This window comes from Sturnira hondurensis, unplaced genomic scaffold (genome assembly GCF_014824575.4).
Source record: "Sturnira hondurensis isolate 20B ecotype Veracruz unplaced genomic scaffold, ASM1482457v3 Scaffold0001532, whole genome shotgun sequence".
Taxonomy (NCBI): Eukaryota; Metazoa; Chordata; class Mammalia; order Chiroptera; family Phyllostomidae; genus Sturnira; species Sturnira hondurensis.
The window spans coordinates 868,639-891,086 of NW_028074163.1; the positions used below are offsets into that span (position 1 = coordinate 868,639).

Genomic DNA, 22,448 nt, shown 5'->3' on the forward strand with positions numbered 1-22,448 from the left:
ATGACTCTTGTAATTGTGTCTTATAATTCTAGAGAGAAAAGGAATGGTTTATGCTTTTCCCAGTCACCATCCACTCTGAACTCCTACCTTGCCACTGGGCAGATCATCTCGCCTTTCCTATGTGTCTCACTCTCCCCTCCCACACATCATACTGACTCAGATGGAAGACATACTCCGGAACCATCTCCCACATAAAGCATCCTGTGTGCAGCTAGCTTCATTACAGGGGTCCTAGGAGAGAGAGGCAAGTGTAGATCATTATGACACAAATGCAGTGGGTGGTCCTGCTCCAGCCAGTCTGCCAGCTCCAACCTGCGCATGGGTGATCTTACCTCCTTTCCCTTCTGTGCTCCTCTCTTCTCTATTCTTAGTGGTACCTACATGGTTGTTACAGAGTCTCTGTCTATCCCATGTCCTCAGGGGTGCCAAACGTACTAGTCAAGTGGCTTATAAATAGAGCAAACATAATTTGTTTCTAAAACTAAATCATTTTTGAGAGTAAAAGTGTACTATTAAGGATGATGCTGGGGCGAGAGCAGGAATTGAGACTGTTCCAGGGAAACCAGAACATATGGTTTGGCTGCTTATAAAAGGTCCTTCCCTGGAAAAACAGATTCTCGAATTATTTTGTGTTCATTGTTCCAAAATCTCAGTTCTTCAGACTTTAAACTCTCAATACCAGCGCTGGCTTTTTGGACAGTCTTCTTTTTTAAAAAATATATTTATTTATCTTTAGAGGGGAAGGGAAGGAGAGAGGAAGAGAAACATCAATGTATGGTTGCTTCTCGTGCATCCCCTGCTGGGAACCGGCCCCTGCCGGGAACTGGCCTGCAACTCAGGCATGTGCCCTGACTGGGAATCGAACCGCGATCGTCTGGTTTGCAGGCCCGCGCTCAATCCACTGAGCTACACCAGCCAGGTGGATAGTCTTCTTTTTGCCAATCATGATATATCCAACATGAATTAGGAACCCGAAGTTTCTTGGAGTACTGAGTTTTCTACTATCTGCCAAGGAGTCGTATCACAGACTTCAGACGTGGAAATTATCCCGAAATACCTGAATTGAAAGCTCATAAAACAAGAGTTCCTGGGTTTCATCAATCAAGTTTTTCTTCTTGAAAATCAGTTGCTTCTGTCACTAGGATGCCGGCAGAGAGACCGGTATCCCTGCTCTGACTCCAGTATAAAGAAAACCCAACATCGGGGCATGACCAGGGGAAGAGGTTACGCCCAAACTAACTCCTGAGTCCACCTTTTCTCCTTCTCTCCCTACTCTCTCTGAAGTTAATGCTGAGACCTCAAAGAGGTGGGAGGGTCTGAAGAGAAGGCAGCCAGAAAGAGTGGAATGGAAGGGATAGCCTACAGAATTCTACTAACCTTGTCCCCATCAAGATGAGCTAACAATTGGAGATAACTCCAGTGTCAAACTGCACACCCAACACACACAGTGTTTCTTGCATATCCTAACTTGTGATACGAAGCCCAGATTTTAAATCTTTTTCTTCCATTTTTCCTTTTTCCCTTTGAGTCCACAATGGCTCCTGGATTATCTATCTAACAGCTCTATAAAAAGGCCTGCCAAGCAAAGAAACTGAAGTAGCAGCTACTCCATAAAGAAGTGCCGAGAACTGCTGTGTGGAGTCATACTCTCAAGGGATCCTCCTTCTCTGGGTTCTCTCTCCAGTTGCCCTGCCCTGCTGCCAGGCAGTTAGGTCCTGACGTTAGTATGTGTCTTATTCTCTCTCCTCGAACTTCAGGAATTAAGTTTTCTCCCTTGTCGGTTTGTCAAAGCAAAAGTGAACATCGCAACAACCTGTTGCTTAAACTAGAAGAAATTTTTTTTAACCCAAAAGTCAGTTTGTACTAAAATGCCACAGGAGTTAAGCAGAGGTGAGTCATCAAAGACAAGGTGTTTCTATGATGGTGGTCTTCGGTCCTTTACCCAGACTCTTTGTATGGCCTAGTCTGGTCTACAGGGCTGCCAATCAAATGACCTCTGCTCATTTAACCAGGCACATATATGACACACATGCTATGTGAATTACTAGGAAGCAGGAAGGTGGGTGGTAAGGTGAACTGCCGGCTGGACCTCAAACACTGGCAAAACTCGGGAATTGGCTGCTGCCATTGTAACATTAATTTCATGTGTCAGGAGACATAAAAATGAGAATTACTGAGGAGCAAAGGGTGACAACATATTGTTCCTATATTTGCTTTTTTGCTTAGTCCCTTGTTATAAAGTCCCACCAATAGGTCAAATGCAGGGCGTCCGTGGCATTCTACATATTGACAGTTGCCGATGCCGAACTTTGATGTGGGCGGGTATGCCGGTATGCACTGAGCATTTGAAATTGGTCCTGCGGACTATTACAAAGTGAACTTCAGACTAGAGAGTAACATTTATATACCTCAAGTATTTATTGCGTAACTTTAATATACCAGTTCATTTTGCCAATTAGAGATGACACAAAACTAAAGATAGAGTAGTCACTGTCCTGATGGGGGTCTCCTCATTTATTTGGAGGAACTGATACCCCAAACGAAATAATTAGATAAATGATAATTACCATTACAGTGGTATGAGCAAGATGCTCAGTGAACCAAATACGCAGTATTAGCCTGGGAGATAAAGAAGGGTTCGAGATCATCTTTGCAGAGGAATTGACACTTGAGCTGAGTTTGAGGAAAGGGTAGAATTTCTCTGGGTGAAAAATGTGAAACCAGTGTCTTAAGGCAAAAAAGATCAATACATTCAAAAACGAGAGAAGTGTGCAAATAACTGTGTGTTTGGGAAACTACAAGTAGTCCAATGTGACTGGAGGGAAAGTGTGGGGACAGACAGAGGATGTTGGGCCTGGAATGTCATGCTAAGAAACTGGTACTTGATTCTGGAGACCCTAAGGGGAGTCAGTGAAGTATTTCAAGCAGATGAGCAGCTGTCTTAGTTCTGTCTGCTGTAACAAAAATGCCAGAGACTGGGTGGCTTCAACAGCAAACACACAGTTCTCACAGTTCCAAGGCTGGGAAGTCGAAGATCAGGGCTTTGGCAGACATATTCTCTGGTGAGAGCCCACTTCCTGGTTCGCAGACATCTTCTTTCTGTATCCTCACCTGGCAAAGAGAGAGAGGAAACAAGCTCTTCCATGTCAGTTTTTGTAAAGACACTCACGACCTAGTTACCTCTCAAAGGCCTCATCTCCTTTAGGGATTAGGGCTTCACCATTACATTGGGGTTTAAGGTTTTATGATTGAGTTGAGGATTAAGGTTTCAACCTGTGAACTTGGGGGGAACACAGACATTCGGCTCATAGCAGCAGCATGACTTGATGTGTTCTGATACTGATCACCCTGGTGTCCTAGCAGAGTTGGCTCCGAAGAAAAGCGAGACTGGACAGAGTCAAGATACTATCAAAAGTCCAGCTGAGATATGAGGACTCTTGAAGAAAAACAGCTGCTTTTGGGGGAGGGTTGCGGGAGCCCGGAGGAGAGGAAGGCAGGGGAGGGGCAAGGGAAGAGAAGGAGAGAGACCTGAAAAGAGGTGAGAGAAGTGTCAAAACTACGCCATTCTGAGAAAAGATTAACAGTTAGTCATACACGAATGCATCATGATCTCTTTTCCTGTGTATCCGCTCAATTACTTACTTAAAGTGCTGACACTTCTGCTCTGATTCTCTCATTATCTGTGTAGGGAAATATAGAACAAAGCCAAAAGCATTTCTGCCTATATGGTTGAGAAGAATGTGGGTATAATTGCTAGTAAGTTTTACCTGGGGATAGCTAAAACATATGTTTTTCTCATTTAGAAAAAATAAAGAAATAAACCAGAGTAATGATTTTCAAAGTTTTGTCCAAGAACAATCTGGTGCTGGTTAAAAAATACAGATTTTGCCCTGGCTGGTGTAGCTCAGTGGATTGAGCACCGGCTGCGAACCAAAGGGAAGCCAGTTCGATTCCCAGTCAGGGCACATGCCTGGGTTGTGGGCCAGGTCCCTGGTGGGGGCCACAGGAGAGGCAACCACACATTAATGTTTCTCTTCCTCTCTTTCTCCTTCCCTCCCCCCTCTCTAAAAATAAATAAATAAAACCTTAAAAGAGTACTTAAAAAATACAGATTTCTGGAGTCTTTTCTAGATATAGTAATGCAGAATCTCCCAAGAGGTTAGGGCCTGGTACTTTGCATTTCATTGAGCACAGGTGATTGTTATACAAACTGCAGTCTGAAAACCAGTAAATCATTTCTAAAATCCCTTCCAAATCCACCATGTTTCTAATCACAAAATGGCTTCATAACAGAAAGATTTTTCAAGAGCCTTTGAGAGAACTAAGTCTCTCTGAGGGAGATAAATAGGCCGATGCCATCCTTAATAATGTCACATTATTACCACCAGAAGATATTTATTCAGTGCTCATTTGTGCCAAGTACGTGGCAAACACATGGCATCTACTTGGGATTTCAATGAGATTGAAACACAATCTCAGTTACTCATGTCAATGTCCTTTAGCCAAAGACCGTCAGAGACCCTCCTCGTGAAACAAGGTGGGTTTATTACTTGTTAGATCGAGAAAGGATGTACGCCATGGGGAGGAGGCACAAGCTGTCTCAATAAGAGGATATTGGAAAGAGTGTGTTTTAGGATTTCTCTTCGGTTGTGTGGTTTGGAGAAGGGTCTAGACAAGCAGGAGTTCACTCTGGACTGGGTGTTGTCAGAAAACAGAGGTAATTTTATGATTGGATCTCAACAAACATACTCTCGGGGAGGGAAGCCCAGCACAAAAGTAAAGCCGTAGTTGATATAGAAGTAGCAGTTAATCATTTTGGCTGAAAGAGGGGTGTTTGGTATTTAGTGGGAGGCCTGCTTACTTTGTTTTGGCCTGCGCTTGTCTCCTCTCGTCATGATCTCAGAGCAAGCCGGCCTGCAGTTGCTATTCTGTGAGATCGTTTCCATCTGACAAGCGAATAACATAGCTTAGTTCCCAGAGCCAGACCAGCTTCTGAATGTCAGCGGCTTTTCTTTCTTTAAGATTTTATTATTTATTTTTAGACAGAGAAAGGGAGGGTAAAAGAGGGGGAGAGAAGCATCAGTGTGTGGTGGCCTCTCACTCGCCCCCACTGGAGACCTGGTCTGAAACCCAGGCATGTGCTCTGACTGGGAATCCAACCAGCAACCTTTTGGTTCACAGGTGGGAGCTCAATCCACAGAGGCACACCAGCCAACACATCTTTCTCTTTCTTTTTTCTGTATTTCTTCCTCATCCAACATACTATATACCATGAGATAAGTACTAAGAAATAACTGGTGCTCTGAGAGGTTATGGAGCTACTGAGTGGACTTTCTCAATCCACAAAGCCTTGCTGCCTCCCCCAGCCATGGAAAATGGGAGGCAATCAGTAAAGCAATAAACTTCTCAGTCTGGGACCCAACAATCAGAGAAGCCTTTCCCTTGGTTCTTCTTACCAGTTGACTCCCAGCCGCTGATTTTTAGTTGCATGAAGTAGTTCAAAGGCGAAGTTAGTAGCTATGCCTCAAAGCATCTGATCAACTTAGTCAAAACTAGCCACGATCAGAACCCAGACTGGCGTCCTACATTAGACTGGCAAACTGCAGAAAGAAAGAAATTTGAGGTTAAAGTGGTCTCTGTCACCAAGGAAAATTAGTCAGTGCTGTCGCATTCTGAGGCAGTTCTATAAAGGCATAGACTTTTCCTAGAAAATGCATGGGACATAACTGAATTGTAGACACATGCATTTCATGTCAAAAGTTCAAATCGATGTGCTGCTAAGTTTAGAAAACACTAAGAATCCAAATAAAAGCAGCTGTAGGGACGAGTCTAAAACACGGACAGGACAGCTTTAGAATATACCAGAGAACGAGGGTGAACTCCACAGGCATTTCCACTGAATGGGGCGTGTAAAAGGGATCCATGAAATCCCCTCCTCACCCCGGGCCCCTTTTGTGTCGTTCTTGCTAACGCAGCAGTTGGTCTGCTATATGGGCTACCCGCGCTGCCGGACCATCCACTGAACTCGCTTCATCAGAGTCGACCAGCCATGGGGAAGGTGAGCGCAACACAGTGAAATAAAATGGAACAAATTTTAAAAGCCTCCATACGAGATCCATTGGGATTAAATGATTCAATTCGCAGTTCTTCCTTTGCAGATCACCTTCTACGAGGACCGGGGCTTCCAGGGCCGGTGCTACGAGTGCAGCAGCGACTGCTCCAACCTGCAGCCCTACTTCAGCCGCTGCAACTCCGTGCGCGTGGACAGTGGCTGCTGGATGCTGTATGAGCGCCCCAACTACCAGGGCCGCCAGTACTTCCTGCGGCGGGGCGACTACCCCGACTACCAGCAGTGGATGGGCTTCAGCGACTCCATCCGCTCCTGCTGTCTCATTCCCCAAGTGAGTTCCGCTTGGTGGCGGTCGCGGTGCCCGAAGGTCCTCACAGTATTAGTGTGGGGTGGTTAGGCGGAAGGAGGTTTTCTTTAAAAAACACCAAAGGATTAGGAGGGCTTCAGATCCTTGCCTAAACCCAGATAGATACCGGCGCGAGAACAGCACAGACTAGTAGAGAAGAATGCACTTAGAAAGTCCGTTTTATTTTTAATTTTTACTACCAATAAATCAATCAAAAGTCTGTGACAAATGTAATAACAGGGTGGTATATAAAACAAAATTTGCAAATGGAAATTGGTTGGACAAAGGAAGACATTACTTCTAAGAAATTCATTTGACCTGTAGTAAAGGAATTGATAATGAATGAGATAGATTAGCTCTCCATTGTAGAGTAGTAAAAATTGAGAACTCTATTGTTAATACAGGCTGTTGAAAGGTAATGTCCAACTTGGGAAAAAGTAATTGTTCTTAATTTGGAAAATCAGTTGAATTATGACTTCAAGTGATTGTTTAAACCAGTTTTCACTGAAGTATGTCAGTTTTTAAATTCTACATATGAATTTATATACATAAAATTTACAAATTTATATACATATACAAATCTATATACATATAAATCCATAAATATGTGTGCATATTAATTTAAGATAATACTCATATTAAAAGAATGTCATTCAAAATACTTTATATTTCTCTCAAATATTGGTTTAATACGTAGGAATCAAGGAGTTACATAATCAGGAGTTAGGAAAATATGTTTGAACTCTTGATAAATTCTAACCCAGACTTTGAATCTCTTAAAAAAAATCACATCTCCTAGATAAGAAATAGAAAACAAGCCTGCAAATATTTGTTAAATGCTAGTAGGACACAGATCCATTCACAGCAACCCCAGAGTCTCAGTTTTTACACAAACAATCCCATGCCCCAACCCACCAAGTTCATCTGTTGTTTGGTTGCTTCTGTCCCTTCTCTCTGCTGACGGAGCAGACAGGCTCCTACAGGCTGCGGCTGTATGAAAGAGAGGACCACAAAGGCCTCATGGTGGAGCTGAGTGAGGACTGCTCCAGCGTCCAGGACCGCTTCCACCTGAGTGAGGTCCGCTCCCTCCACGTGCTGGAGGGCTGCTGGGTCCTCTATGAGATGCCCAACTACCGAGGGCGGCAGTACCTGCTGAGGCCCCAAGAGTACAGGCGCTACCAGGACTGGGGAGCCGAGGATGCTAAGGCTGGCTCTTTGCGGAGGGTGGTGGATTTGTACTAAAATACTTCGCACTACCACTTTCTCAGTTTGGAACCTAATAAAGTATTTAGTCTGTATTGTTGGCAATTGTTGGCTTCTGTTGTTCTTGCGTTGTGTGCCAATTATAATTCACAGGTCAATGCCCCCTGGAGAAGGAAGCATGTCTAGACTCCTTTGAGGAGTGAATGAGTGGGAAGGGGTCTGGTTTAGAAGAACTCCAAGATAAAATAAGTCCTGAACAGGTTCAGGAGTGAGGATGGAGAGGGGAGGTAACCTGCCTGAGAATGCAAGGCAAGTCAACATAGAGAAAGGGGAGAGGGTGACGGGTGAGGAAGGAGGCATTCAGCCTCAGCTTTGAGGGACATACTCCTTTTGACCCCAGAGGTGGTTGGAGGTCACAGAGGGTCACAGAGGAGTGGTGAGCAAGAGCCCACCTGGCAAAAAGCCTGGTTGTACTATATAAGGAATTGTAGTTTTGTTCACTTTCAGGCACAGTATTGTGTAACTAATGCCAAGGTTGTCCCTGGCCGTTGCCAAACCTTCAGATGCATTATGGAGCCTCCTTCCTATTCCAAAACAGCTTCTGCTTGGGGTGTGCCAATTATTGGCCAGGATAACCGCTGGCCCAAACACTGTGTGAAGGGCAGAAAATGCACAGCTGTACACGACACCTAGCTAACACAAATAAATGGGTACACATTAATATTTTAAATAGATTTGCATGATATAATGTACCATAAACATAAAAATCCTTTTACTCCAATAAAACAGACTCAAATTTAAAGGCACATTGAAGAAACCAGAATTTCTGGAGCCCTTTGATTGAAGTTAAAATCTGCTTGCTCAAAACCCTGCATATTAAAAAAAATTTTAATCTTTTCATCCATAGAGAATGCATTTATTTTTAATTAAAAAGGTTTCCTGTAAAGTAAAAGCCTCCCATAATCTTACCACTTTACAAATTCCATGTGAACAGAATTGGAGGGGTCCTTGTGATCCCTTCTTCATTGCTAACCTGTGTTCACACTTGGCAGACACCCTCTCCAAAGTTTTCCCTCATTTTGTAGATATCTCATAAAACACATGTTCTGCCCTCCCCCCAACAAAAATGGAATGATTTTTGAGAATATTAGCCTGCAACTTGCCTTTAACATGCAATATTATGGACATATATGTAGGTCAGCATCTCATTCTGTTAAACAGCAGCATTGTATTCCCTTGTTTGGAAGTGTATTTCCTAGATTATTTCACCATTTTTCAGTTGGTGATTGGAGTTTTCCAGTGTTGCTTTTACAAACAAGGCTGCAAAGAATATTGTGCATGTACCTCCCCCTACCCATGCCATAATTATTGTAGGAAAGAGACCTAAAAGTGGGAGTGCAGGCTCATAGCACAAGATATATTTATTTATTTATTTTAACAGACTCTGCCCAAATATCAGCCATCAGAGGTCATAACATCTTTGACTTAGGGGCTTCACCATTTATTGAGCACCCACCATAAGCCTGCTGAATGTAGCACTGGGAATGAAAAGACAACCGGAACGAATAAAGGCATGATCCCCACCACCACGGAGCTCTATACAAACATAGTACTAAAATGTTAATATTCAATAAGTATATAATCACTTTTTAGAATCAATTTTGCCCAAGTACTAAATAACACATATATGATCACTTTTGTTTATCAAGTACCTTCACTTACTACTTTAACGTCATCCTGTAACAAACTACTAGGGGAAATAAATGGAATAATATTTATTTACATGTTTCTCATGAAATGTGTTTTTAATTCCTTAACATTTGGGGAGGAGCAGGTATTTTCTTCCTAGCACATGCACATTTAACATGTCCTACACACGTAACCTGTCGATGACACTTCATTTTTTTCTGCTTTTGGATAGCATCTCCAATGAAAATAGTTTTCTGTCAATAGAATAAAAAATTTGTCCTTGCCCCTGTAGACAGGGGCTCACACAGGACTGGTCATTTCCACCTTTGTCCTTTTGGTTGGGGAACTGGAGGCCAGAAAGAAGCTGGTCACCAATTCTCTACCATTTCTCCTTTCTTCTCACCCCTCCTTCTACCACCCCCTCCATCTCCTACCTTCTTGCCCCTTTACTCCCTTGCCTGGCCCACTGGCCTTCAGGTAAGGCCAGGAGAATTCTCCAATGTCCTACCCATGCTTCGGGAGACATTTTAGCAATGACCCAGAACTACAGAACCTTCCTGTGTCTTGTGCTGAAAGTCCTTGGGACTCACTTATACATCTGCCAAGGAAGAGAAATTCTAATAACAACCCAAACATTTTATACGTGACTTATTTTCTCTCTTTCTCTCCTGCAAAATTACAGTGAACTTGGAACACAACCTGACACGGCTCTTTTCTTCTTTAGAATTGCGAAGGAAGAAAGTGAGAAACCAGCTTCCAGTCACTTTTTTACAGTCAGTTAGGGCTTTACTTTAGTACAGTGTTCTGAGAATGATAAAGGTTGATGAGAGGTATTGATCGGGGCGGCAGAGAAGGATGAAGATAGTAATACTTCAGTAATTACTTGAGTAGTACTAGTTCAGTTAAAATGGAAGCGTCATGTGACAAAGAAGGGTTTTATAGTAAAACTGCATTTAATGAAGAACATTATTGTTCCCAGTTTCATTGAGATACAATAGATACACAGCACTGTAAAAGTTTTAAATGTATGACATAATGATATGGCTTATACATCTTGAAGGTGGAAAAAATTAGCTTGATCCAAGTAGCTGATATACTAAATGAATTAAGCCTATTATTAACAACACCTGTGGGGAAAACCCGAGATTACATTAAGTGAAATAATATGCCCAGGGTCCCACAGTTAGAAGAGGTAAGGATGAGACAAGCCCAGATTTGTCTGATGTCTTAACTACTATGCTGGCCCTAATGTGGGGAGTTGAATGGAGAAGTATTTGTGAAAATGCCTAGGATAGGATTTGGAAGCATTATATACCACATAGAACCCTCATAAAAATGCTCACCATATTTTTCTTATCCTTTAAATCAAGTAGTTGCTAATATTTTAGATTTCCCAGACCAATTATCTTTAAATAGGGACCAACATAGAATTATCAGTTTTAATTATTCCAAGGACATTTAAAATTTAAAACAAAATAACAAAAATGTAAAACTAAGCACCATCTATTTGTACATAATTTTATATAAGAGAAAACATTTACAGAAGGAGATTTTATCCCCAAAATACACAAGTCCAGACTAAGAAAGAATGATCGAGAATTTTAATGTATAATTTTTTTATATTGACATTTTGGAAGTCATTTTATTTTTTTTTAATATTTTATTTATTTATCTTTAGAGGGGAAGGGAAGGAGAGAGGAAGAGAAACATCAATGTATGGTTGCTTCTCGTGCATCCCCTGCTGGGAACTGGCCCCTGCCGGGAACTGGCCTGCAACCCAGGGATGAGCCCTGACTGGGAATCGAACCATGATCATCTGGTTCGCAGGCCCCCCCGCTCAATCCACTGAGCTACGCCAGCCAGGGCTGTTAATGTATAATTTTTTTAAAAATGGTAGAAACTGAGTAGAGTTTGAAAACTCTCATTTGAGGTTGCCACTCAAACACCATCAGGGACCAGGGAGATGAATAAATAAGTGAAACGACCTCCTGTAAGACAACAAGGAGTGACGGGGACTGTGGGGAACTGCAGAAAGTGTGAACCAACCTAAAACATTACCAGAAAAAATCTCAACACTGTGCCAACCAGATAAAACGTACCTCAGACCCGTCGCCCTCAGGGCTGTCAGTTCTTGTGCCCAGACCTGTGTGAAGACTGGGGAGAGCCAGCAACAACGGACATAAAAGTAGCCCCCAGTGAACCCTCTAAGCCCATGAAATTCCCCCATTTCATGTTAAGCCCACAGAACCCACCCGCAGAGCCTGGGGAAGTGAGGAGAGGAAACCCAACCATGACTAATGTTAAATTTCCTCTCCATCCCAGTAAAATAATACTTAGATTCATAACACATTTTATAGAAAATAAGAAAGTGCTATTTCTTATATAATTCCTTTTGCAGACTGACATTGACTTCAGTTACACAAACTATTGACCCTCATGCAGTGAAATCCTAACCCGAGCTAGTCTCCTTCTTCACTTCTGTTTGACTGTTTGAAACTGTCTGACTGTTTAAGGAGTGCCAAAGGGTTATTTCGGGTCCCTTATCTCTTGTTCTCCCTCCAAAGACAGTCCCCATCAGTCATCCTGGTGACTCGCAGAGAGCACTGCCTTTATGCCATAGGTGTAAGGGTCCTCAGGTCTTGATTTACGTTCACTTAGTTGCACAAGGCACAACTTGGAGCTTGGATCGAACTCACATTTACAACTCCCAGAATTTTCTCTGGAGCATTGATATCAACCCACATTTTGGCTCAAGGCACTCATTTGCAGTTCTATGAGAAGTTTGGGGTTTTTCTCCTGTTTCTTCCCCCCAGCTGAAATAAAGCCTTCTCTGTTCCCTTGATAATGGAAAAAACAAGCCCCAAGTCCCTTGTCTCGGTCCCCCGAAGTACTCTCTGTTTCAGCTGTAGCACCTGTCAGCTCCCTCCCGTTCTTCTGTGAGCCCTCCACGGCTCTTTGCATTTGTTCTCTCTCGTGTATTAATGTTTTCATCTGCCAGTGCTCTCCCCACAGAAACACCTCAGGGCAAAATGGTTATTTTTTCCATTTATTTTTAAAATTATTCTATTTTTTATATTTTTTAATCATCATGGTGATTTTTAGTCTTCGGATTCTGGCTGCTTGTTTTTCACTTCGTCAACATAAGTAACTTTGGAAACATGTGCATGCACACAGTGAATACCAAGAACTGACCACAGCACATCGCACATAGGTGATGTTTAATTCATAAATCTCAACTTAGAAAAGAGGTGTGATCCAAGTGAAGACAAAGTATTTCCAAGAGACAACAGAGGATTGTGAATAATTCTTTGAGCGTGAAAGCAGCGAAAGGCATCAGTCATCTGCTACTCCGTTGCTCTTTCCAGTCCATCAAACCATTCACTTCCAGGCCAGTAAATGCTTCCTAAGTCTTCCTAGAGTTCCAGCTTCTAGATGCTCGCTGCCCCCTCCCTGCACCGATCCAGCTCCAGCTCCTCTCTGTCTTCCTGTCATTAATTTCCTGAGTCAAAATCTCTGTGTCCTCTTGTTCCCTGTGAAACAAAGGTGTAACTAGAACCCCTGAGAAAGGCTTTCTTAGGAATTTGGTTTGATTTTACAACAACCTAAGAGGACATCTGTGTTTTGGTTTGTTTAGTTGGTTGGTTTTGTTTTAAAGGTACCACTTTTCCTTTTTTTTCTTTTATTTCCCTTTCAGTTCTTCTTCCTGAGATTAGCATTTTAAAGCCTAAAATTGTCCCTTTTGAATCACAATTAGCCCAGATGAAGCGTCCAATCCTCAGTTTACTTCCAGGCATGACTGCAGTGAAGTCAGAACCGGACCAAACCTGAGGAGCTGTGCTTGCTATGTTTTCCTCGTTGCATTTGTTCGTTTACCACCCTGAGTTTAAAATGCCATGAACCCCCTCGGTACACATTCCAATTTCTTACACCCATTAATGAGGAAGTTCTCTGAAAGGCCTTATTTGAAACTCTCAACATTCACTGAAGGTCATTTTCTTCCTACTAACAATTAGTAGTCAATACTGTGACACAGAAGTAACACGATCGTTCTTGCAGATTATTTTATATTTACCGTATGAAGACCCTGTTTTTTTTGGCTTCCCCACTCACACGTATTTGTTTTTCCCCAACCTACACAAATAGCAGTGCAGACTATATATGAAATGGCTGAAGCTCTACTTCTATTATTAAATAGACAATGTCCCCAAAGACTTTTTTTTCAGCCTCAATAGCATCGACTAGTCATAGCAACCCAAATACTCCAGAGACAATGAGTCTAAAACCCACAATGAGCCTCGTGGACTATGACAGCAAAGAGAAAAAAAAAGAGAACATGAAAATCCCCTCGTCACCCCCGGGGCCCCTTTTGTGTTGTTCCTGCCAACGCAGCAGCCGGCCTGCTATATAGACCCGCCGCGCCGCCCGCCCAGCCACTGACCCTGCACCGTGCTGTCCACCAGCCATGGGGAAGGTGAGCCCAGCGCCCAGGCCGGCAGGGGCCCAGGCAGGCGGGGGCAGGGCCCAGACCTCTGAGCATCTCCTTCCCTTCCTTGCAGATCACCTTCTACGAGGACAGCGGCTTCCAGGGCCGCCACTACGAGTGCAGCAGCGACCACCCCAACCTGCAGCCCTACTTCAGCCGCTGCAACTCCGTGCGCGTGGACAGCGGCTGCTGGATGCTGTATGAGCGCCCCAACTACCAGGGCCACCAGTACTTCCTGCGGCGCGGCGACTACCCCGACTACCAGCAGTGGATGGGCCTCAGCGACTCTGTGCGCTCCTGCCGCCTCATCCCCCACGTGAGTCTGCCACCCTCATGAGGAATGGGCTCTATGGACACGTGGATAGTTGCAAGGCAAAGGTTAAACATCTGGGGTAGTGAGCATTCAGAAAAACTCAGAGTCTGGACAAAAGATAAGCTATGATAGATTCCTTCAAAATCATTTTACCTGAATGAAAGCAAAGTGTGACCCAGGTACCAATTTGAGCAAGAATGTGTTGGTGCCCTGGGCTTGAATAAAGTAGAGGTCCTTGTATGTCATCATTTACCATGGAGGTGCAGAAAAACCACTTTCATCTAGTAGATGAATAAGTAGGTTCTGGAACACAGGGTAGTAGTTACTGAGCGCACACGGGAGTTGAACAGGAGACATTACAACTGTCTCCTTTTTGCTCCCTGCTTGCATGTTTTAATTTTCCCCAACCAGTGCAAATACAAGTACTCTCTCTCAGTGGTAAATGACACCGAGGTTGTGTACATGTGCTCCATGTATTTTTATTAATGTGTCTCTAAGCATTAGGGTTTTTGAAAATTTGTCCTTGAATTTCATTTCCATTTTTCCTCATTCTATTTATATAGCATTAAAAGAGGGTCCATACGACATTTAATGCTGCTTTCCATAGAAATATCCAACCCCAAGGTTTATTTTAAACTCAGTGCATGGTCATTCATTTCACAAACTGACTTTATTTTTCAAACACATGTGCTTCAAACATTAAAAAACATTTCTTCAAAACAGCAAAAGTAGCAGTAAGCTATTAAATGTATATGTTTCTCTGTGGTATGGTGTACTGGTTAGTGTGATTAGCATGGTTACTCCCAGTTTGTCCTGGGAAATATTTGAATATATTAAAGAGTGATATTTCCCTTTAAATTCCTTAAGTCACATTTTATGATCTTGAAACACGGCTGAATCTCCACCTTTGAAAATAGGGAATATATAAGTATTCAGAATTCATTAATTTTCAGCATATATTTCCAAACGGCTGGAGCCTGGTCTCCATCAAATTGGACTGCAGGAATGTGCTGGAGCCGTTTCACGGTTTGCTTTCCTTCTCTTTCCATCTCCAGATGGGCCAGGCAGGCTCCCACAGGATCCGACTGTACGAGAGGGAAGATTACAGAGGCCAGATGGTGGAGTTCACTGAGGACTGCTCCTCTCTCCAGGACCGCTTCCACTCCAACGAAATTTACTCCCTCCACGTGCTGGAGGGCTCCTGGGTCCTCTACGAGATGCCCAACTACCGGGGCCGGCAGTACCTGCTGCGGCCGGGGGACTACAGGACCTACCAGGACTGGGGCGCCACAAATGCCAGAGTGGGCTCTCTGAGGAGGGCCGTGGATTTCTACTGAAACGGGTTCTTCATCATTTCTCAATCTGGAAACTAATAACATATTTTCTGTGTGTTTCTGGCACTGGTTGGCTTGTGTGTTTCTTTTTGTGTTGCTTCTAGTTTTTTATTCACATGTGGGTATACACACACACAAACACAAGATGTAAAAGAAACCCCAAATTCTTGATCCATACATAGGTCACGAAGGAAATCTTCACAAGAGAAATGTGCCTTCATATTAAGCAGAACTTTGCAGCTTGCAAAACACAGTCATAATACATCGTCTCACAGTCATAATACATCGTCTCACTTGCGTCCCTGGCTTTTAAAAAGTTGCTGCTCCAAACAGAGACTTCGAGCAGGTTATCTTTGAGCAGTGGGGATCTGAGGTTCAGAGAGCGTGTGAATCACTTTTTAAATCAGGAAATCTGGAGCTGGGCACCGTAATGGGCTTTAAAACATGTTTGAATCCCCTAAAGGGTATGCAAAGTCAAGTTCACAAACCTCTGGCAGATTCCCTTGATGTTGAGGTGGCCATGTGAAACTCCCTGGACATCGGACTGTAAGTGGAGGAATGCTGGGGCGGGGAGGAAGACCCGGCTCTGGAAAAACTTTTGCCGCTCTGATGAAAGGGGGTAGCTGCCCCTGTGCGACAATTCCTTCTTATATCAGATATTTTATACCCAAGAGGTGACAAATATGACAGAAATGCCACAATTTCACGAAGGCTGGCCTGGATGTGGTGAAGCTCCTGAACCAATGTCTACTAGGGCTCTTTAGAGAAAAAACCAGTGGGAAACATAGAGATATATACAAAGATGTTTATTATAGGAATTGGCTCTTGTGATTATCGACTTCCATGACCTACAAGCTGGAGGGATTCACAGCTAATCCCTCCAGGAAACACCCTCACAGACACACCTCAAAATAATGTTTACCAGCTCCCTGGGCACCCCTTAGGCCAGTCAAGTTGAAACACAAAACCAACCAACACACAAGGCCAGCAATCTTTTACCTTCAGACTTTTGTAACGGGAGTAAAATACCCCTACATTTGTTTATGCCACTGTAACCACCATGTTCTATTACACATAGTTCAACACACATTTCTACATGACACAGAGTGTATGTGAATTTCCCTGAGATGACTCTTTGAATGTTTATTGAGAGTCTCAGAGAAATTTGTAATGGAAAATGCTGAGAGAGAGAGAGAGAGAGAGAGAGAGAGAGAGAGAAGAGGAGAGCAAGAAGGAAAAGAGGAAAGAAAGGAAGGAGGAAGAACTAGGAAAGAAAGCCACGATGAAGTTTTGTGTTTAACATATTTTAGACCTAGAGATCATCTAACCTAGATAACTCATTTTAGGTAAGAGAAATTTTTATGTAGAATTTTACATAAAATTCTCATGTCAAACAATCAGTAACCAAAGTGGCATCAGAACCCAGAACTCACAGCTCAGAGGCCAGTGATTTTCCATTTCTGAACCAGGAAGATTTTTGTCATAGTAGTGATGGCGCTTGCTTACAGATCCTCACTTGGAGATCATTGTAAACAACCAACCAGGGGTCTCATTGTTAAAATAGGATGGGACGGAGAAGTCTTACTCTAGAAAGAGTGGGGCACTAGGAGCTGCTAGGGGGTGGGGGCAGGTATTGGGGGAAGGAAGGAAGATCCCAGTCCCTGGAACCAGAAACTTAACTGGAGAGCAACCAGGGCTGGGAAAGGTAAAGAAGGCAGAATTGTAAGAGTTTAAATCTGTCATATTTGTACCTTATCTTGCGATTGTCAGCAGCTAGAAATAAGTTTGGCACTGCATTTGCAAAAGTATTAGTTAAATAGTTACAGTGTGATAAATAACCACGCGTGAGTCTCCTCATGAATCCCGAGGTGGGGCCTGTCCTGGCCTGTGCGGCGGGGGCACAGGCTGAGGCCGTGCACAAGTGTCTGCAGATGTCCCTGGTCCCGCTCAGGCTCGGGGAGCAGAGCTGAGGCCAGGCGCCCGGCCCCCCCTCCCCCCCCCCCGCAGGGCTACCCCCTGCCATCCTTCCTCAGGTGTCAGCAATAGCTGCCACACCCACTTAGCAGCAGGTAGCAGCACAGAGACTTTCCCTCGGAGGAAACCCCATCCTACTTTAAACGTTCTGAGGGGAAGGCAGGTCGCCCCCATGTTCCACATTCGCTCACCAAGGACAGGCGCTCTGGTGTAAACGCCTCCCACTGGAGCTCATTCTGACCCCAGACCTGGTCATGCCCCTGCGTTGGCACTCAAAAAGAAGTCAGTTTGAAATCGAAAAAGACAAATATTTGATTACAATTATTAACCCGGTTAAGTACCTTGCTCAGTTTCAATTTCCTGAACAGATTCCATTTAAAAGCCCGAGGGACATCAAATTACTTTTAACCCAGGTCATCAGTTCCAAAGGTCAGGAGAGTCTAAGAGAAAACACATTAAGCAGCTACCCCGCCACACCCCCCATCGCCGCCCCTCCGGTATATAGGAAAGGGAGGAAAAGCCCTCACCCAGGGCCCCTTTTGTGTTGTTCCTGCCAATGCAGCAGCGCGCCTGCTACATAGACCCGCCTCACCACCCTCCCAGCCACCGACCCCGCACCGTGCTGCCCACCAGTCATGGTGAAGGTGAGGGGGGCCCAGGCCTCTGAGCCTCTTCTTCCCTTCCTTGCACGAGGACCTGGGTTTCCAGGGCCGGTGCTACCAGTGCAGCAGCGACCACCCGAAACTGCAGCCTTACTTCAGCGTTGTGTGGACAGCGGCTGCTGGATGCTGTATGAGCACCCCAACTACCAGGGCCACCAGTACTTCCTGCGGCGGCGCGGCGACTACCCCAACTACCAGCAGTGGATGGGCCTCAGCCACCCGGGGCGCTCCTGCCGCCTCACCCAGCCTCATCCCGCCGTGTGCGTCCAGTCCCTGTGGTCCCTCTGAGCCCTAAGTCACAGGAGTACTCGCTTGTACTATAGGACGGTAGCCTTCTTTTTCTGGCTCTGTTTTTTTCACCCTTTATTAGTATCTTTAAAGTTTCTTCCCCTGATGAAGTATGTGATGGGAATGCTTTTCATTGGACATTTTATTTTGCTTTGTTAAAATTAAACTCATCTCTATTGGGAAAAAGTAGTGCATGATAGGGTTGAATGTCAATGCCAGGGTGATGGCTAAGCAACAACCCCTTACTGTCAGGTTGCCTTAGAATAGCTACTCTGACTGTTGCTGTTTTTCCTCATCTGCAAATTAGAGCTAATAGGAGGAGCTACTTTCTGCAGTTGTGATGAGGATAAATGCAACTCATCCGGCACAGACAAGCCATCCCTCCCCCAAATATGAACTCTTATTAAACACCAGGGGTCTCTCAAGTCCTGCCTTTTGATTCGGCAGAACAAGTAACCAACTATGTGATCCCAATAGCTCCTATGGAGCTCACTCCTACCCAAATAACGCCCAGCAGCCCTGAATGCCACTGTTAGGGACTCTCCAGTTAGACTATGACAGAGTCCTGGGGGACGTGTACCACTTTGGGTGAAGTTTGAAACCCTCTCAGAAGGGGTTTAATGCCTTGATGTGGAGCCCAGACTGAAAATCTGGTCTTCTTCCCCCTTTCCATTCCTGACACTTGTAATTACAGCCTGCAAGCTCTGTCCTTAGCTTCTCATAAAAAAAGAAAGGACTTGCCCTGGCTGGTGTAGTTCAGTGGATTGAGCGTGGGCCTGTGAACCAAAAGATCATGTTTCGATTCCCAGTCAGGGCACATGCCTGGGTTGCAGGCCAGTTCCCGGCAAGGGACACATGAGAAGCAACCATACATTGATATTTCTCTCCTTCCCTTCACCTCTAAAGATAAATAAATAAAGTATTTTTTTTAAAAGGAAAGGACTCAAAATGCTGCCCCACCTGTTCGGGGCGGCCATGAAGATCAAACTAGAAAACGTGCACGTGAGTCCTTCGCAGGCCCCAGAGATGCATGTCGGCAGTTTTACACCGCAGAACGAATCCCTTACGAGGATCTCCCCGGAAGAGGATGTAATGGTGGGAGAAGGAGGATGTTGACTGGGCACCCGCTGGGAAGGAACAAGCAGACAAAAGAACAAGTGCTCAACGACAGACAGGATTTGCCTGGAACTAACAGATTGCCTTTCCATTTTCTGCAGGGTTTACAATCTAAGGGGTTTATAACTCTTTCATGATCTGGAGCTTCCAGTATTATTGATTACCTAAATCTATGTTGTCCAAACATATATTTGAATTAAGAACTGAAACCTGGTCTTTGTGATGGCACCCACTTTTCAAAAATTTAGAGTAACAGGACAGAGCAGAAAGAAAGACCTTAAGGAGTCGCCCACACATACTTGCCACCAGTCTGTCCCCCACTTAAGGAAAAGCAACTTGACTTTCTCCCCCTTGGCCTCTACGAAGCTGTTTGAGAGTCAAAATAATGCCTTTGGCGGTGTTATATTTGTTTTTTCATTTTAATTTGTTATTATTTTATATCATCTAATATGGAGAGCCCTAGATGGCCATAAGTTTATGAGGGAGAGAGTAAAACAAACATATAAAATTGCTACTTAAGAAAGGTACTGGATAGAGTCAGCATGGCTGACATAGGTTGTGACTCAAAAACTCTAGGGAGCATCACTCAAGTCATGGTCTATGTGCCTTCTAGAGAGTTCCAGTGTACAACCTATCCAACTGTACACAGCGGCCCTGGCGCTGGGACTCTTTCTTTACCTTGGTCACATTTGATATAGAAAGGAGAAAGAAGTGTCTATCCCCCCAGGCTGTGTATGATTATTTGCTACAAGCTGGTTGTTCTGACTTTTCTTCATCTTCTTACTGCTGAATCCACAGTCCAGCTCCCACAGGATCTGACTCTGCGAGAGGGAAGATGACAGAGGCCAGATGGTGGAGTTCACTGCGGACTGCACCTCACTTTATGACCACTTCCACTCCAGTGAGATCCACTCCTTCCACGTGCTGGAGGGCTCCCGCGTCCTCTGCGGGATGCCTGACCCCCAGGGCCGGCAGCACCTCTGAGGCCAGGGGACTGGGGCGCCATAAGTGCCAGAGCGGGCTCACTGAGGAGGGCCGTGGATTTCCACCAAAATGCTTTTACTCTGCTCCTTTCTCCGCCTGGAAGCTAGGAAAATATTTCCTGTGTGTTTCACACAGTCATGTAGTCCCATTTTCCTTGCAGGCTCCTTGGAAGGGCTCAGCAAAAATCAAGCTGGGAATAGTGTGCACTTTCTTGCACGTATCGGTGGAAAGGGTAGTATGGGGAGTGGGGGAGGGTGTTAAGAGCACCACCTCTATAGCTAGAGTACTGGGTGCAAATCCACTTCCTAGCTGCAGGGGATGGGGCAAGTGACTTAGCCTTTTTGTGCCTCAGTTTCCTAATTTGTAAAAATTGGGGTAACAACACTCTTCATCTCCTAAGGTTGTAATGAGGATTATTATTAATTATTAGTAGTTTTTTATTTTTAATTCTCTTACAGTGGTTTGAGGCATGAAGTAAATGCCAACTAATAAGTATTTATAACATAAATATTCCTTGGTTATTATTGAGTCTTTGGACCTTAGAAATTAGTGTTTTGTCAGGGTATCAATAATGGGCTGGGGATCACCTGCATCAGAATCACCAAGGACACTTGTTAAAAAGCAGATTCTTTTTTTTTTAAATTTATTTAACTTTTGTTCAAGTACAGTTTTCTTTCTTGTATTCCCAGCCCTGCACCCCCCAGTGCTCCCCACCCCCCTTCCATCTCCGCCCCCTGTCTTAGTTATTGTCCATGCGTCTTTCATACTTATTCATGTGAGTCCACCCCCTTTTACTCTGTGCTTCTCTCCCCTCTACCCTCTGGACCCTGTCAGCACGTTCTGTATTTCACTGTCTTTGGTTACATTTTGCTTGCTTGTTTGTTTTGTTGTTTACATTCCTGTTAAAGGTGATATCATATGGTATTTGTCTTTCACTGCCTGGCTTATTTCGCTCAGCATAATGCTTTCCAGCTCCATCCATGATGTTGCAAAGGGTAGGAGCTCCTTCTTCCTTTCTGCAGCATAGAATTCCATTGTGTAAATGTACCATAGTTTTTTGATCCAGTCATCGACCGATGGGCATTTAGGTTGCTTCCAACTCTTGGCTATTGTAAATTGTGCTGCTATGAACATCGGGGTGCATAGGTTCTTTTGGATTGGTGCTTCAGGGTTCTTAGGATATACTCCTAGCAGTGGAATTGCTGGGTCAAAAGGCACATCCGTTTTTAGTTTTCTTAGAAAATTCCATACTGCTTTCCAAAAAGCAGATTCTTAAGCCCCACTCCCAGGTGACTTTTATGCAAATGATTTAACTTAATCGTTTTCACCTAGGGCCTTCCAGCTTTCTTTTAAAGAAAATTATTGGTTGATTTTTTTTTTAGAGAAAAAGAAGAAGGAAAAAAGAGGTTTGCTTGGTTGTTCCACTTGTTTGTGCATCATCGGTGGCTTCTTGTATGTGTGTGAGCCCTGACCAGAGATCAAACCTGCAGCCTTGGTGTGTTGGGACGGTGCTCTAACCGAGCTGCCTGGCAGGGCCTTCTAGCTTTCTTTGAAAAACAAAATATTTTCCTTAAAAGCTAAATTAGAATATTGAATACATTATTTTGGGGTATAGGTGGTTTTTGCTACTCTTAACTGCTAAGGTTATTTGAAGAAACTTTATAAACGAAAAGAGAGAGAGGAAGAGGTGAGGAAGAAAACAGAGAGGCCAGCTATGAGGCTGCTGCAGACATTCACAGAAGATTTCTTACTTCCTGTGTCTCTGAGAAGCCCTGGGCTAAAGAGGGCTGGTATCCCCTAAATCCAGTGCAGATCACTGGTTCTCACTTCTGGTTGCACATTAGAAACATCCATGGAGCTTTTAAAATTGCTAATGCCTCCCTTGGCTGGTGTGGCTCAGTGCACTGAGCAATGGCCTACACACTGAAAAGTTGCTGGTTCGATTCCCAGTCAGGGCACATGGGTGGGTTGCAGGCCAGGTCCCCA

The 22,448-nt window shown here is 44.1% G+C and overlaps 1 protein-coding gene and 1 pseudogene across 3 annotated transcripts; both read left to right on the top strand.

Annotated features, from left to right (window-relative positions):
* The first annotated feature begins 5,973 nt into the window (after positions 1-5,973).
* On the top strand, positions 5,974-15,504 carry CRYGC (crystallin gamma C). Of its 3 annotated transcripts, none has more exons than XM_037029861.1 (3): positions 5,974-6,058; positions 6,159-6,401; positions 7,386-7,724. In XM_037029861.1, the coding sequence occupies exons 1-3, from the start codon at positions 6,050-6,052 to the stop codon at positions 7,656-7,658; spliced, it is 525 nt and encodes a 174-aa protein (XP_036885756.1). In that variant the 5' UTR covers positions 5,974-6,049; the 3' UTR covers positions 7,659-7,724. The 3 variants fall into 3 exon arrangements, with proteins under 3 accessions (XP_036885756.1, XP_036885748.1, XP_036885740.1); XM_037029853.1 differs by lacking the exons at positions 6,159-6,401; positions 7,386-7,724 and adding exons at positions 13,865-14,107; positions 15,160-15,504 and having other exon boundaries at positions 6,007-6,058; XM_037029845.1 differs by lacking the exons at positions 5,974-6,058; positions 6,159-6,401; positions 7,386-7,724 and adding exons at positions 13,696-13,779; positions 13,865-14,107; positions 15,160-15,504.
* Positions 15,505-18,047: 2,543 nt separating this feature from the next.
* On the top strand, positions 18,048-20,569 carry LOC118975818 (gamma-crystallin F-like; annotated as a pseudogene).
* The last annotated feature ends 1,879 nt before the right edge of the window (positions 20,570-22,448 follow it).

Coding starts and splice junctions, on each gene's coding strand:
- CRYGC (XM_037029853.1), top strand. Junction 14,108..15,159: donor CCTGCCGCCTCATCCCCCAC/GTGAGTCTGCCA, acceptor TTCCATCTCCAG/ATGGGCCAGGCAGGCTCCCA.